General features: G+C 42.5%; 1 protein-coding gene across 3 annotated transcripts in view; it reads left to right on the top strand.

Moving 5' to 3' along the window:
- The window catches only part of LOC117398547 (pyruvate carboxylase, mitochondrial), a 254,983-nt gene that overhangs the window by 127,322 nt on the left and 115,490 nt on the right, over positions 1–12,171 (top strand). For 2 of the 3 annotated variants that reach the window (XM_059015665.1, XM_059015664.1), the window contains exons 17-21: positions 1,728–1,972; positions 3,919–4,098; positions 6,525–6,773; positions 7,838–7,978; positions 9,654–11,712. In XM_059015665.1, coding sequence (XP_058871648.1) covers positions 1,728–1,972; positions 3,919–4,098; positions 6,525–6,773; positions 7,838–7,978; positions 9,654–9,902 — 1,064 coding nt within the window. In that variant the 3' untranslated portion in view covers positions 9,903–11,712. Of the gene's footprint in view, positions 1–1,727; positions 1,973–3,918; positions 4,099–6,524; positions 6,774–7,837; positions 7,979–9,653; positions 11,713–12,171 lie in introns of those variants that run through there. The other variant, XR_009320006.1, reaches the window with a different exon arrangement.

Below are 12,171 nucleotides of genomic sequence, written 5' to 3'. Positions count from 1 at the left end.
CCATAGGACACATTTTCATTAAAACTAGACTTGGTATTTATAGACATCCTAGGCTGTTTTCTTTTACCGTTTTTTAATTTCAGATTTGATGTTTGGAGTTTATCTATCTACAGTTTTTTTTTATAATGCATGATGATAAAAGTATGAAACTTTGAAGGGGATTGTAGCAATATAATATCTTCCTTGAGTATTTATCCATCAGACCCTGACGTTGATGTAATATACAGTAGCCATCAGAAATGTCTTGATAATATTTCATAGACCGATATTGATGCGATACAGTCCTCTGAAATGTCTTTATAATATATTGCGCTAGACCCTGATATTGATGCGATCCAGCCCTCTGAAATGTCTTTATAATATATAGCACTAGACCCTGATATTGATGCCATCCAGCCCTCTGAAATGTCTTTATAATATATAGCACTAGACCCTGATATTGATGCGATCCAGCCCTCTGATTAAAATCATCTATACTGCTTAATAAATCTTTAACTATGTAACATAAAATATATAGACAGACCTGGGGAGTGGAGATCGGCTTGTAGTGTAAACCACTTTATTTATTCTGTATTCTTTTATTGCACCTTATTTTCTGGTAAAAGAATGAATGAACTACTCCTCCAGCAAATAACACGCGTGCAGGAAGAACTCAGACAAGAGCTAGACAGACCAGCGAGGAAGGAATGGATTTGTCCTGCTCTCTGCCGAGCATCTGAAATGAAAATCACAACCTAACCATTGCTTGTAGCGAATAATAGCCTGATCCCTAATTTACAGCGGAGAGGAAGTTAAAGGTAGGCTGGCTGGCTGGTGCAGCCACATCAAAGCTGGAAGATCACGCTGTGGCTCAGAAGCCTCCTGTTCTTCCACGCAACAAGTCAAAACCCTTCTGTCATCCCTTGATCTTGGAATTAAGCTTCTCAGATTAGGCTTTCCAGCCTGTGTTGGGATTATAATAGCAGTGCTTTAGAAACAATTAAGTACCAAGGGTTTTTTTTTTTGTCAAGTTTAATATCCTTGCCTTCCCTTTTTCATTGTGGCGATACATCTTTTGGTGTATAATGAAGTTATTTTATTTAACACGTTACCAAAGAAGCTACAAAATGATATCACAAGTGTCTACCAGAATCTGTAATAGTCGTACAGTATTTCATGTAGTACTGTGTTTTCAGAATGGTCAGTTTTTCGTTAAGTATATGGGGGGGGAAACCAACTACAAAGCGGTGTGTAATCCAATATGTTAACATTCTTCAGCAGGTTTCATTCGACTTTATGAAGCTAAATTAGTTCATCCTATAGGGCAGAGCTTCCCAAACTTGGTGCATCTGCTAATTTTTTTTTTTTTCATTCCAACCTAGCTCTCAATTAACTACACCCTTAATTGAACTGAATTTGCTTAAGTAGACTTTTTTAAATTTGTTTTCACCTCTTCAAGAGTTGCAGCGTTCCAGTTGCTTGTAAAATGTTACAGCGAACTTGAAATCAGCAACTGTTTTTTAAAAGCTGAAAACAAGGGAAACAGGTATAATTAAGCAAGTCAGTTCAATTGTGGGTCTAGTTTAAAATGGAGAGCTCAGTTGGAATGAAAACCAGTAGACACGGGGGGGGGGGGGGTCCCCAGGACCGGAGGACCGGGGGGCTGGGGGGCTGGGAGGCGCTGCTATAGGGTGATGCAGTAAGCTGTACAGGACTCTGCTTCAGTATTTCTCCTCTGTGCTCCGCAGGCATCGCCCTGGAGAAGGTATTTGATTACAGCGAGTACTGGGAGGTGACGCGTGGTCTCTACGCCGCGTTCGACTGCACGGCGACCATGAAGTCGGGAAACGCAGACGTTTATGAGAACGAGATCCCGGGAGGGCAGTACACCAACCTGCACTTCCAGGCTCACAGCATGGGGCTCGGGAACAAGTTCAAGCAGGTCAAGAAGTCCTACGCCGAGGCGAACAAGCTCCTGGGAGACCTGATCAAGGTGAGCGGCAGGCTGGGACTCTCCCCTCCACTCGCCGATTTTACTTTTAATGGAAACTGTTGGTGTGAACGCTCCCGCGTAGGAACGGCTGTGTTTAGAATTTTAGATATCTAGCAGACGCTTTTATCCAAAGCGACCTTGGAGACTAGCAGGTGAACCTATGCATCATCAACAATTGCTGCTGCAGAGTCACTTCCAATAGGACCTCTTTTTACGTCCTCATCCGAATTAAGCTAAACATGGAATTAACTGCTTTTGTTGCGCTACGAGACCAGACCTGTGATTCAAATGAACAGTTAGTTTGTTAGTTCCTAATACCCACGTTCCATTCTACATTGAACATTCTTGTTTAGATACAATACATGCCACTAGTGTTGAGAGAGAGAGATAGGCAATTGAGCAAGTTCTTAACCCCTGGAGAGACCGCATCGGACTGCCCCATAAAATAGGCATGGATTCTGATTTGCTTTTTTTCAAATCGGAAGATCCACGGCTATTATGATCCGTTGCTAGATTGTAAAGCATAGTCTAGCTCTGCAGATCACACCCCCTCTTTCACTTGTATCCTTTGACACAGATGCAGCTGTGGAAGGAGTAACATAAACACTCACACAGAGAGAGATGCTACATTAATTCAGCTATTAAGTGTGAAATTACCTAAATTGACCTCTGCCAGACAGAAGGCCAGGAGCTGAATCTGTCTGCAGGGAAGGGGGGTGGGGCTTGTGTGTCTTGGGAAATCCTGTTGCCGCCAATCATCTGGTATCTAGGATACCGTTAGGGATTCAGAGTCAACATTGCCAGGGTTTTGGAGTAATGCAGTAAGAGACACTTAAAGTTGATACCTTTTAATATGGGAAGTCTGTGGATGTTTTGGTTTTTGGACTTTCCCTTCGGCTGCCGTGAAGGCAGTTTTCTCCTGTCGTCGTGACTTCACTTCCTGTGCTATGGGCAATGGGGGGGGGGGGGGCCCTAGTAGCATGACCTAGGCAGCAGGGGGGTCCGATTTACCTGTCGCACAGGAAGGAAGTAAACTCCTAGCGTTGCAAGGAAAAAAAAAAAAACACTGCCCACCTGAATCGGAGTTGAGGGAGAGTAAAGTGAAACACGTTTTGCATGCGTGTGGATTATCAGTTAATTTATTTATGGCAGATTTTCTAACAAACTAATCCAATTACCTTTTTGTTGTCCTTTTTCTGCTTTGCTGCTTTTCCATGAAACCAACTTGAAAAATCAATGTTTTGTTTTTTGTTTGGATGGTCAATCCCAGATGAAGGCAGCGTCTGATCCTCAGTTTTATCCTTCCATTGTGTCTTTTTTGTTTTTGTTTTTTTTAATTGCTGTTTTATAATCCTCTTGGTGTGCTGGCTTGCAATCGTTTTGAGTGGTTCTGGCGTTCATCGTGTTCATTTTAAGACTGCCAGCCTTGTCTAATTCACACACAGAGTAGGTGGGGCTGACCTGGGACTGTCACCTGATTTCAGTAGAATGAGAGAGAGAGAGGCAGTTCAGTGCCTGGCACTTAAGATTCACCAGGCGAAGCTCAAAGGCAGATTTAGAGAAGAAACGATAAACTCAACATTAGGAGAGCAACACAGGTTCTCGGTTCAAGTCCCGGCTCATTCACTGACTCACTGTGTGATCCTGAGCAAGTCACTGAACCTCCTTGTGCTCCATCCTTTGGATGAGATGTAAAACAAACAAGCTCCTATTGGAAGTGACTCTGCAGCAGCAGTTGATGCATAGCTCACCCACTAGTCTCGAAATTAGATTTGGCAGACGCCTTTTATCCAAGGCGACTCGCACATGTGTTACAGGATTACAATACAAGATTCATATTTAATAGTATTGTTTACAGTAAGTGCAATATTACAATATTAAATAAGATGCAACATGTCGGGCCATGGCATTGGGTGAGTCAGGATGTGCCTCTTGTGTCTTCCCAGGTGACCCCCTCCTCCAAGATCGTGGGGGACCTGGCTCAGTTCATGGTGCAGAACGGCCTAAGCCGGCAGGAGGTGGAGGAGCAGGCGGACGAGCTGTCCCTCCCCCTGTCTGTGGTGGAGTACCTGCAGGGCTACATCGGGGTCCCGCATGGGGGCTTCCCTGAGCCTCTGAGATCCAAGGTGAGAGGAGAGCGCAGTGCAGCAAAGTCCTGAGCAGCATGATGCAATGAGTAGAATACAACACAGTACAATACAGGATTATTATTATTATTATTATTATTATTATTATTATTATTATTATTATTATTATTATTTTCTTGGCAGATGCCCTTATCCAGGGCAACTTACAGTTGTTATAAGATATCACATTATTTTTACATACAGTTACCCATTTATACAGTTGGGTTTTTACTGGAGCAATCTAGGTAAAGTACCTTGCTCAAGGGTACAGCAGCAGTGTCCCCCTCCTGGGACTGAACCCACGACCCTCCGGTCAAGAGTCCAGAGCCCTAACCACTACTCCACACTGCTGCCTCAGCACAGTACTGAGCAGCATGATGCAATGAGTAGAATACAGTACAATACAGTACTGTGCAGCAGGATACAGTACTGTACAATACAGCAGTGTTGTCTATTCAACCAACCATTCATAACCATTAAGAAACGCTCATGGCAGTTCTATGGTGAAACGCACCATGCAATGATTTCTTAGTGGGGGGGGGGGGGTTTTTACAAGAAAGTCAAGTAGACAAACTTTTCAGGCTAGCAGTCCTAGCAGCAATTCCCTTTGCACCAGCAACCCTCGGCGCTGTCTGCTTGAGTCTCAGTGCCTCGTTTCAGCCCTGCTAATGAAGCCATAGGAGGATGGGAAAAACTGCCTCCCTCGCCATTAAGTGCTTGATAAATATAGATATATAGATGTATATTTTAACAGTTTGTAGCTTGGCAATTGCATTTTAATCAGGCAGTGACCACAGAGACTTGACATTTGCTTTCTGCTTACCCAAGTTGCCTGCTTTTTTAACTAGCGACGTTAACGTTTTTAAATAGCTACAGATTTTTGAATTGTTCTGGAATGAACTGTCCTACATGCAGTTGCAGGGATGGGAATAAGACTCCTGTTGCATAGCAGTTTCACCCATTCCAGGTTTTTCCCCCCACAAGCTTGATTAGCAGCCGCAGTGTGTAGGTTCGAAGCTCAGGTGTGTGATTTTTATGAAGCAGGAATGGATCAAACTGCTGTGGAATGGAGTCTTACTGCAAATACAGACCTTCTCATGCTTTTATGACACCTCAATATAAAATAAGAAACTTAACAGATTCATAGCCAGCTTGAAAATTCACTTCTCTGATCCTTTTTTTTATTGTCCTCAAAATAAGATGCTGCAGTTTTGTAGCCAAAACCTAAGGATTTTTAAAAAATAAACGTATCAGATTACGTAAATACAGCTAAAATAATTTGATACTCAGTGGGAATTTTAGTTTTTGTGCAGTTCAGTTACAAAACCTCCCGCCCTGGTCCACTCCTGTTTTTTATCCTAGCCGCTTCACTATAAAAAGATTCTATTTATTCTTTCTTCAAAATCTCCGAGCAGCAAATGTCTACAGAATAACACTGTGTTCCTGACTCTTTCTTTCGCTCCCTTTTTCCTATCTCGGCTGCGATTTTGTAAAGAGTGGTTTCAAGCTTGACATTTCCCAGCTTCAAAAGGCTCAAGCTCAGATGTATTATTTAGTACAGATGGGGATTTTCTCACACGCACAGGTCATAGCTGGGATAGTAAATGTTTTTTTTATTGTATTGACTTGCTGCGGCCTTTATCACAGAACATGTTTTATCACTCTTGTGCCCTAACCTGTTTTATTGAACAGCGAGTGTCTACATATTTATTATTATTATTATTATTATTTATTTATTGAGTGGATTTTCTACTGCAGGAATAGTAACATAAGCTAATGGCAGAATTAAATAGCAATTTCTCTCTCCCCCTCATCTCTATCTCTCCCCCCACCTACCTCCCCTACAGTTCCTCCCCACACCTTACCTCCCTCTCTCCCCTTCATCCCTCTCTCGATCCCTGCCCCATCTCTCTCCCCTTCATCCGTATCTCTTGATCGCACCTCTTACCTCCCTCTCCCCCTCATCTCCCTCTCTCCCCCTCCCCCTCATCTCTATCTCTCTCCCCTACTGTTCCTCTCCATCCCCCCTTTCTCTCGTTTCTGTCTCTCCTACTCCTGCTGTGTGTAATGCATGTGGTTCAGGACCCCTCTCTGCTGGAGTCTGGATGCTGTTTTTTCATCTGTTCTGTAGTGATTTAAAACCGTTGCGTTTTGTAATTGAACGCAGGGAGACTCTCTCCTTCCTGCCTCATTCTGCGCTGTGATTTCAGAGAACGCCTCTCAAATAAGGATCTGAGCTACAACTGCTTCTGCCACTGGGGTCATTTCTCATAACTGCCCCCTATGTAGTTGCCATTGCTCTTTCTTTAATTTCTTTTTTTCTTTCTTTTGTTTTAATATATATTTAATAATCAGATACCCTGCAGCTCTCAGTACTGTGCATCAATTACATTGAATCTCTCTTTGTGTCTTTCCTTCCCCTGCAGGTTCTGAAGGACCTCCCTCGTATGGAGGGTCGCCCCGGGGCCTCGCTGCCCCCCCTGGATTTCGAGGCGCTGGAGAAGCAGCTGAAGGAGAAGCACCGTGACGAGGTCACCCCAGAGGACGTCCTGTCGGCCGCCATGTACCCCAAAGTGTTTGACGAATTCAAGGAGTTCACCTCTCAGTTTGGGCCGGTCGAGTGTCTGAACACCAGACTCTTCCTGGAGGGGCCCAAAATCGCGGAGGAGTTTAAGGTGTGGGGAGGAGGGGGGGGAAGGGTACTCCCAGTGTAACGTTCGTTCTGCGAGCCTCAGGACTCTGCTTGCAATGGAATTCTTATCAGCAAGTTCTCCTTAAAGAATTCTGCAGTAGGGTTTTTAAGCTCTCACAGAATGCACTGGCTTAAAACAGCTCTGTAAAGGTTTTAAGACACACCTGAGCTTGTTACCTGTTGCACACTGGGGATAATCAAGCTCGTAATAGTAAAACCTGGAATGGGGGAAACTGCTATGCAGTTAGGAGTCTTATTTCCTTCCCTGAAAAATACTGACCTGCGTTCCCAAATTTCCAAAGGTTTTATTATTATTCGACCGACCTCGTTTGGCCATTTTTTTTTTTTTGTCTGCAAAGAACGCATTTTAAAGAGCGCTTCCTCTGTGACTGATGATTAGCTCTGATTTGCCCACCCTTAATGTGTTTTAGTTTAGCTACCAGGGAAGCTTCATCTATCAGTCTCCAGGAACAAAGTTAGGTTTTATTGCTTTCCTCAAGGCAAGCCCTGCTTGTCTGATTTTTAGTCGAGGCATTTAGTGGTACTTTTTATTTGATCGTGTGAGGTTGTGATGACAAGTTGAAAGAACCAAGGAGTGTTCAAAAACATGTGTATGTGTATATATGTGAAAAGTCATCAAATTCTGCCCCAGATGCTTGTTTTTATAAATTCTAAAATGTCTGAAATCATTTCAGATTTCTATCGTTTTGATTTGTAAAATAATCCCAGAATTGATTGATTATTAATTACAACTTGTATTGCCATTTATAACAGTAGTACAGTATTTCACATTGGATTTTAAAATGCCACATTTATCAATTTGTTAGTGGTATGGGTGGAAAAAATTCAATATGTTAATGTTAACATCATTTAGCAGGTTTCATTTGACTAAGAAGTAAAATTAATTCTACAGGGTGATGCAAAACTTTTGCCAAAGATGTGTAGGTAGAGTAACAAACCCAGGTGTCTCAGTAAAACCAGGAATGGATGAAGCAGTGCTATGCAATGGGAGTCTTGCTGAGCTGTGCCGGGGTGTGTGTGTTTCAGGTGGAGCTGGAGCGGGGGAAGACTCTCCATATCAAAGCCCTGGCGCTCGGAGATCTGAACCAAGCAGGGCAGAGACAGGTCTTCTTCGAGCTCAACGGTCAGCTGAGGTCCGTGCTGGTCAAGGACACAGTCGCCATGAAGGTAGGGCCTTGAACCCGAGTCCGGGGGGGGGGGGGGTTCCCGAGAGCAATTCTAGAAGCTTCAGTTAAACAGCATGGCTTAATGTTGCACAAACCCATTCGATTTACAGAGATCAAGTTCTCCACAGGCGTGGGTCGCTGGTGTGGATCGGGGGGGCTGATTCCCCGTTCAGAGTGAATTCAGAAACAGCTGCTTGGGTTTGTGTGGGTCGCTGTTCTCCAGCAGAGCAAGAAAAGCAGCGATCATCACAAACCCAAGCCGCTGTCTCTTCACTCGTTTCACTGTGTGGTAAATGCAGCCAGCGCTCCACACTTTGGTGATGTCAGAGGGAGTCCATTTTTCTTGCTTCCCCTTACACTAGATTAGAAATCCGATATGAATAAAATGTATAATTTTTTTAAACATTTACAGGACCTGTCTCTCTCTTTTAGGAAGGTTAATCAATGTTTCTGTCGCGTTACCGGAGTGAGGCTGTCTGTGAATCCGTGATAATCCAAAGCCAGTCACAGCTTGTTATCTTTCTGCTGTGACGTGCCCTGTGTGTGTGTGTGTGTGTGTTCCCTCTTTAAACAGTTACATCAATCAAACTATCCACCTATTTCAATGGGACCAGTGCTGTGTGTGTGCTCTCCCTCTCCCTCTCCCTCTCTAAAAATCTATATAAATGTGTTTATATATAATAAAAATAAATTTAAATGGTTTCACTACTAAAATAGGTGATGCAAAACTTCTGACCATGGCTGTATTACTGCTATAGCCTCAAGGCAGAGAATCCTCACACATATATAATATATATTATATTGTGTGTGTGCTTCCTACCTTCTTAATAATAATAATAATAATTTGTTTACTTCGCAGACGCCTTTATCCAAGGCGACTTAGAGACTAGGGTGTGTGAACTATGCATCAGCTGCAGAGTCACTTACAATAACGTCTCACCCGAAAGACGAAGCACAAGGAGGTGAAGTGACTTGCTCAGGGTCACACAATGAGTCAGCGGCTGAGGTGGGATTTGAACCGGGGACCTCCTGGTTACAAGCCCGTTTCTTTAACCACTGGACCACATAGCCTCCTTAGTTCTAAACTCTAGTTCTAACCTCCTTCTGTTCTAATCCTCTCTCTCTCTCTCTCTCTCTCTCTCTCTCTCTCTCTCTCTCTCTCTCTCTCTCTCTCTCTCTCTCTCTCTCTCTCTCTCTCTCTCTCTCTCTCTCTCTCTCTCTCTCATTTTTATATTGTTTTGGTGCTCTAAGTTGTTGTTGTTTTTTTTATAAATGTATATTATGTAAAGAGCTCTCTTTTTGCAACCAAAAAAAAATTAATTTCCCCAAACGGTTCATCATCTCTTTAGGGCGTCTGATTTTCGGTTGAAATGCTATTTTTAAAAATCAGGCAGGATTATTTAATGAAAAAAAATCGGGTGGATTTTTTAAATATTTATAATCAAGAAAGAATAAACATGCTGGTAGAATTCGAGTTTTATTTGGAAAGAAATAAACAAATGCTTAAGCACAAAGGGAAATGGGTAAAACCCCGAAAATCGGACGCTCCTAATTCCTATTCCAAACTGTACGATTCCCGCCTGTCGCACATGAAGCTGTACCGACTCCGGGATCCAGGACAAACGCGACATCTCCTGCTGACTCTCGTACTCACCGCTCTCCGCTTCCTCCTCCAGGATTTGCATTTCCATCCCAAAGCCCTGAAGGATGTGAAGGGCCAGGTGGGGGCCCCCATGCCTGGGAAAGTCATCGATCTGAAGGTGAAGGAGGGGGACCCCATCGAGAAGGGGCGCCCCCTGTGTGTGCTGAGCGCCATGAAGATGGAGACCGTGGTGAACTCTCCCATGTCCGGGACCGTCAAGAAAATCTACGTCAAAACCGACATGAGCCTGGAGGGAGACGATCTGATTCTGGAGATTGAATAAACCAGAACAGAATTATCATCATCATCGCAATAAAAACAGCATCCATCCCTTCTAAAAGTTCCCCCATTGCAAAAGCAAAGTTTGGTAAAGCATACAAAAGCCCAGAGATCTGTAGTAAAACTCATATAAAAGAGACGCTGATAAATATAGTATAACCATGGGGGGGGAGAACTACACACATACTAGGACACTTTTAGAAGGGATGTCTTTTCTGAATTAAATTGGAGCACCATTCCATTATTACTCAAAGGTTAGAAACTCTAGCCCTGCTGCTGCTGCTGTTGCACCCAGTCCTGTGTTTCATTATTAATTATTAATACTGAAATGATCAGGAGCCAGGAGTTTGAGCAGGGTTAGAAACACTCACACTAGCCGTGCTGCACGTTGTAATAATGATCTGTAATAAGTGTTCAGCTGCCTGTTTCGTGTTGCTAGGTGAACAAATAGTTTATACGTATTTAAAATACACATGTATGGAAACATATATTGTCTGTGCAAAAAAAAAAAAGTATTTGAAAGAAGAAAAAAAAAAACTCTGAACAGCAAAAAAAGTTATTAAAAGTTGAATTTAAATTTGTGTTCTTAAGAACTGGTAAAATATGTTACTCTAGACGTCCGCTATAGAAGAAAAAAAGATGTCAAGTTATAGCTTGTTGGTGGGTTTGTCTTTTTCCTCATTGGCCAATCAGTAGGAGAAGGGCGTGGTTATAAGATCTAAACTCTTAAAGCGCTGAAGCAAGTATAGTACAGTATTAAAATAACAGATTTGAGAATCTTACAGAAATCACAAAGAGATGGTTTAGTTGTGACGGTTTACATGGTTGACTGACTTTTTGTATTTTAATATCTGTCATCTCAAATTCCTTTATATATGTGCAATGTTAGTAACATAATCTGATTTATATCTGTGGTTTACGCTGGCTAGATCAATCTGCTGTGTTTTTGCTGGTATTACCCGCGCTCTACTCTTGTTGAAATGTGATTTTCACAGCTTGCATCGCGCTTGATTCCAAATCAGTGCTTGCCGTCACCCCTCTGTCTAAATACATTACGCAGTCTTGGTGTGAACGGATGGCATTGCTAAGCTTTTCTATTGGACAGCCATGTAGGAAAAAAAAAAGCAGAATAGCTACCGGTTCGCTGGCCTGGGTAGGGTGACCATCTGACTCCTTGTACAGCTGGACAGTTCGGGCTTTTCAACTCGCACCCCAGTGCATTCTGGTACATGTAGTCCTGCTGTGAAAGGTACCAGAATGCATTGCAGTGTTAGTTGAAAAGTCCAAGCTATCCCAGCGCACATGCCTAGTCCTGGGTAGGATGGCATATACATCTACAGAGTAATTACTAGATCTTCTACACTTCTCTATTGTAGAATACAGAATGTCTTATTTGTAGTTCACCCTATATATTTTTGCATTGTACTGCACAAACTTAACTCTGTTAAACTGATTTTGGATAGTTGGACTTGGAATTGACACAGTTTCCCTGGAGTATTTTTTATTCTTCTGAAATAGCCAGACAGAAAATTAAAAGCAGGGTGATCAAACTGCCTGGTCTGATTAGACTCCAGCGTTTGAAAGTCTTAATGAAGAAATCTAACCGGTTAGCCAGACTCTCTAGTTTACAATGTGATCTCCGACAGGGTAAAAAAAAAAAAAAAAAAAAAAGGCGTTTATATTGATGGTTATTGTCTGTATTCTGCTGTTGCTTTTGTAGTTTAAGAAACTGTCTGCTAATTTGAAGAAAAAGAGACAATCTCTTCCATGCGGTTTAGCCTTTAATAATAAAATAAAAAATCTTTGAAACTGGATTTGTGTTTTTGTGTTTGTTTCTTACCTCCCCTCGGACTGGAGTTTGTCACCCCTCCATGAAAAGTATGTGTTACAGATGGCAGGTGTTTGACCCCTCCTCCTGCTCCTGGCTGTGGTAGCTGTTGAGACCTCTGCTGATTCCATCGCAGCGCCTGATTTATCGTAAATTAAAAAGGCGCTGATGAATAAGAGGGCGTCCTGAATACATTATGAACTAGTTTAATTAGGTAATCAGTCGACACAGGAAGAGCACTGCGTGATCCGTTCAGATCGCAACTCCATTTGTGATTTATTTAGATAGCAGGTGTTGACGGAGCGAATCACTGCCTCCCATGAGAGAGAGAAACTTATTTTAACCTACAGCTCTGGCTAAAGGTTTTGCATCGCCCTCTAGAATTAATTCTGCTTCATTTAAAGTCAAATGAAACCCGCTGAATAATGTTAAGCTAACATATTGA

The sequence above is a fragment of the Acipenser ruthenus genome, chromosome 51 (genome assembly GCF_902713425.1).
Source record: "Acipenser ruthenus chromosome 51, fAciRut3.2 maternal haplotype, whole genome shotgun sequence".
In the NCBI taxonomy this organism is placed as follows: domain Eukaryota; kingdom Metazoa; phylum Chordata; class Actinopteri; order Acipenseriformes; family Acipenseridae; genus Acipenser; species Acipenser ruthenus.
This window is presented reverse-complemented; position numbering and strand designations above follow the sequence as displayed.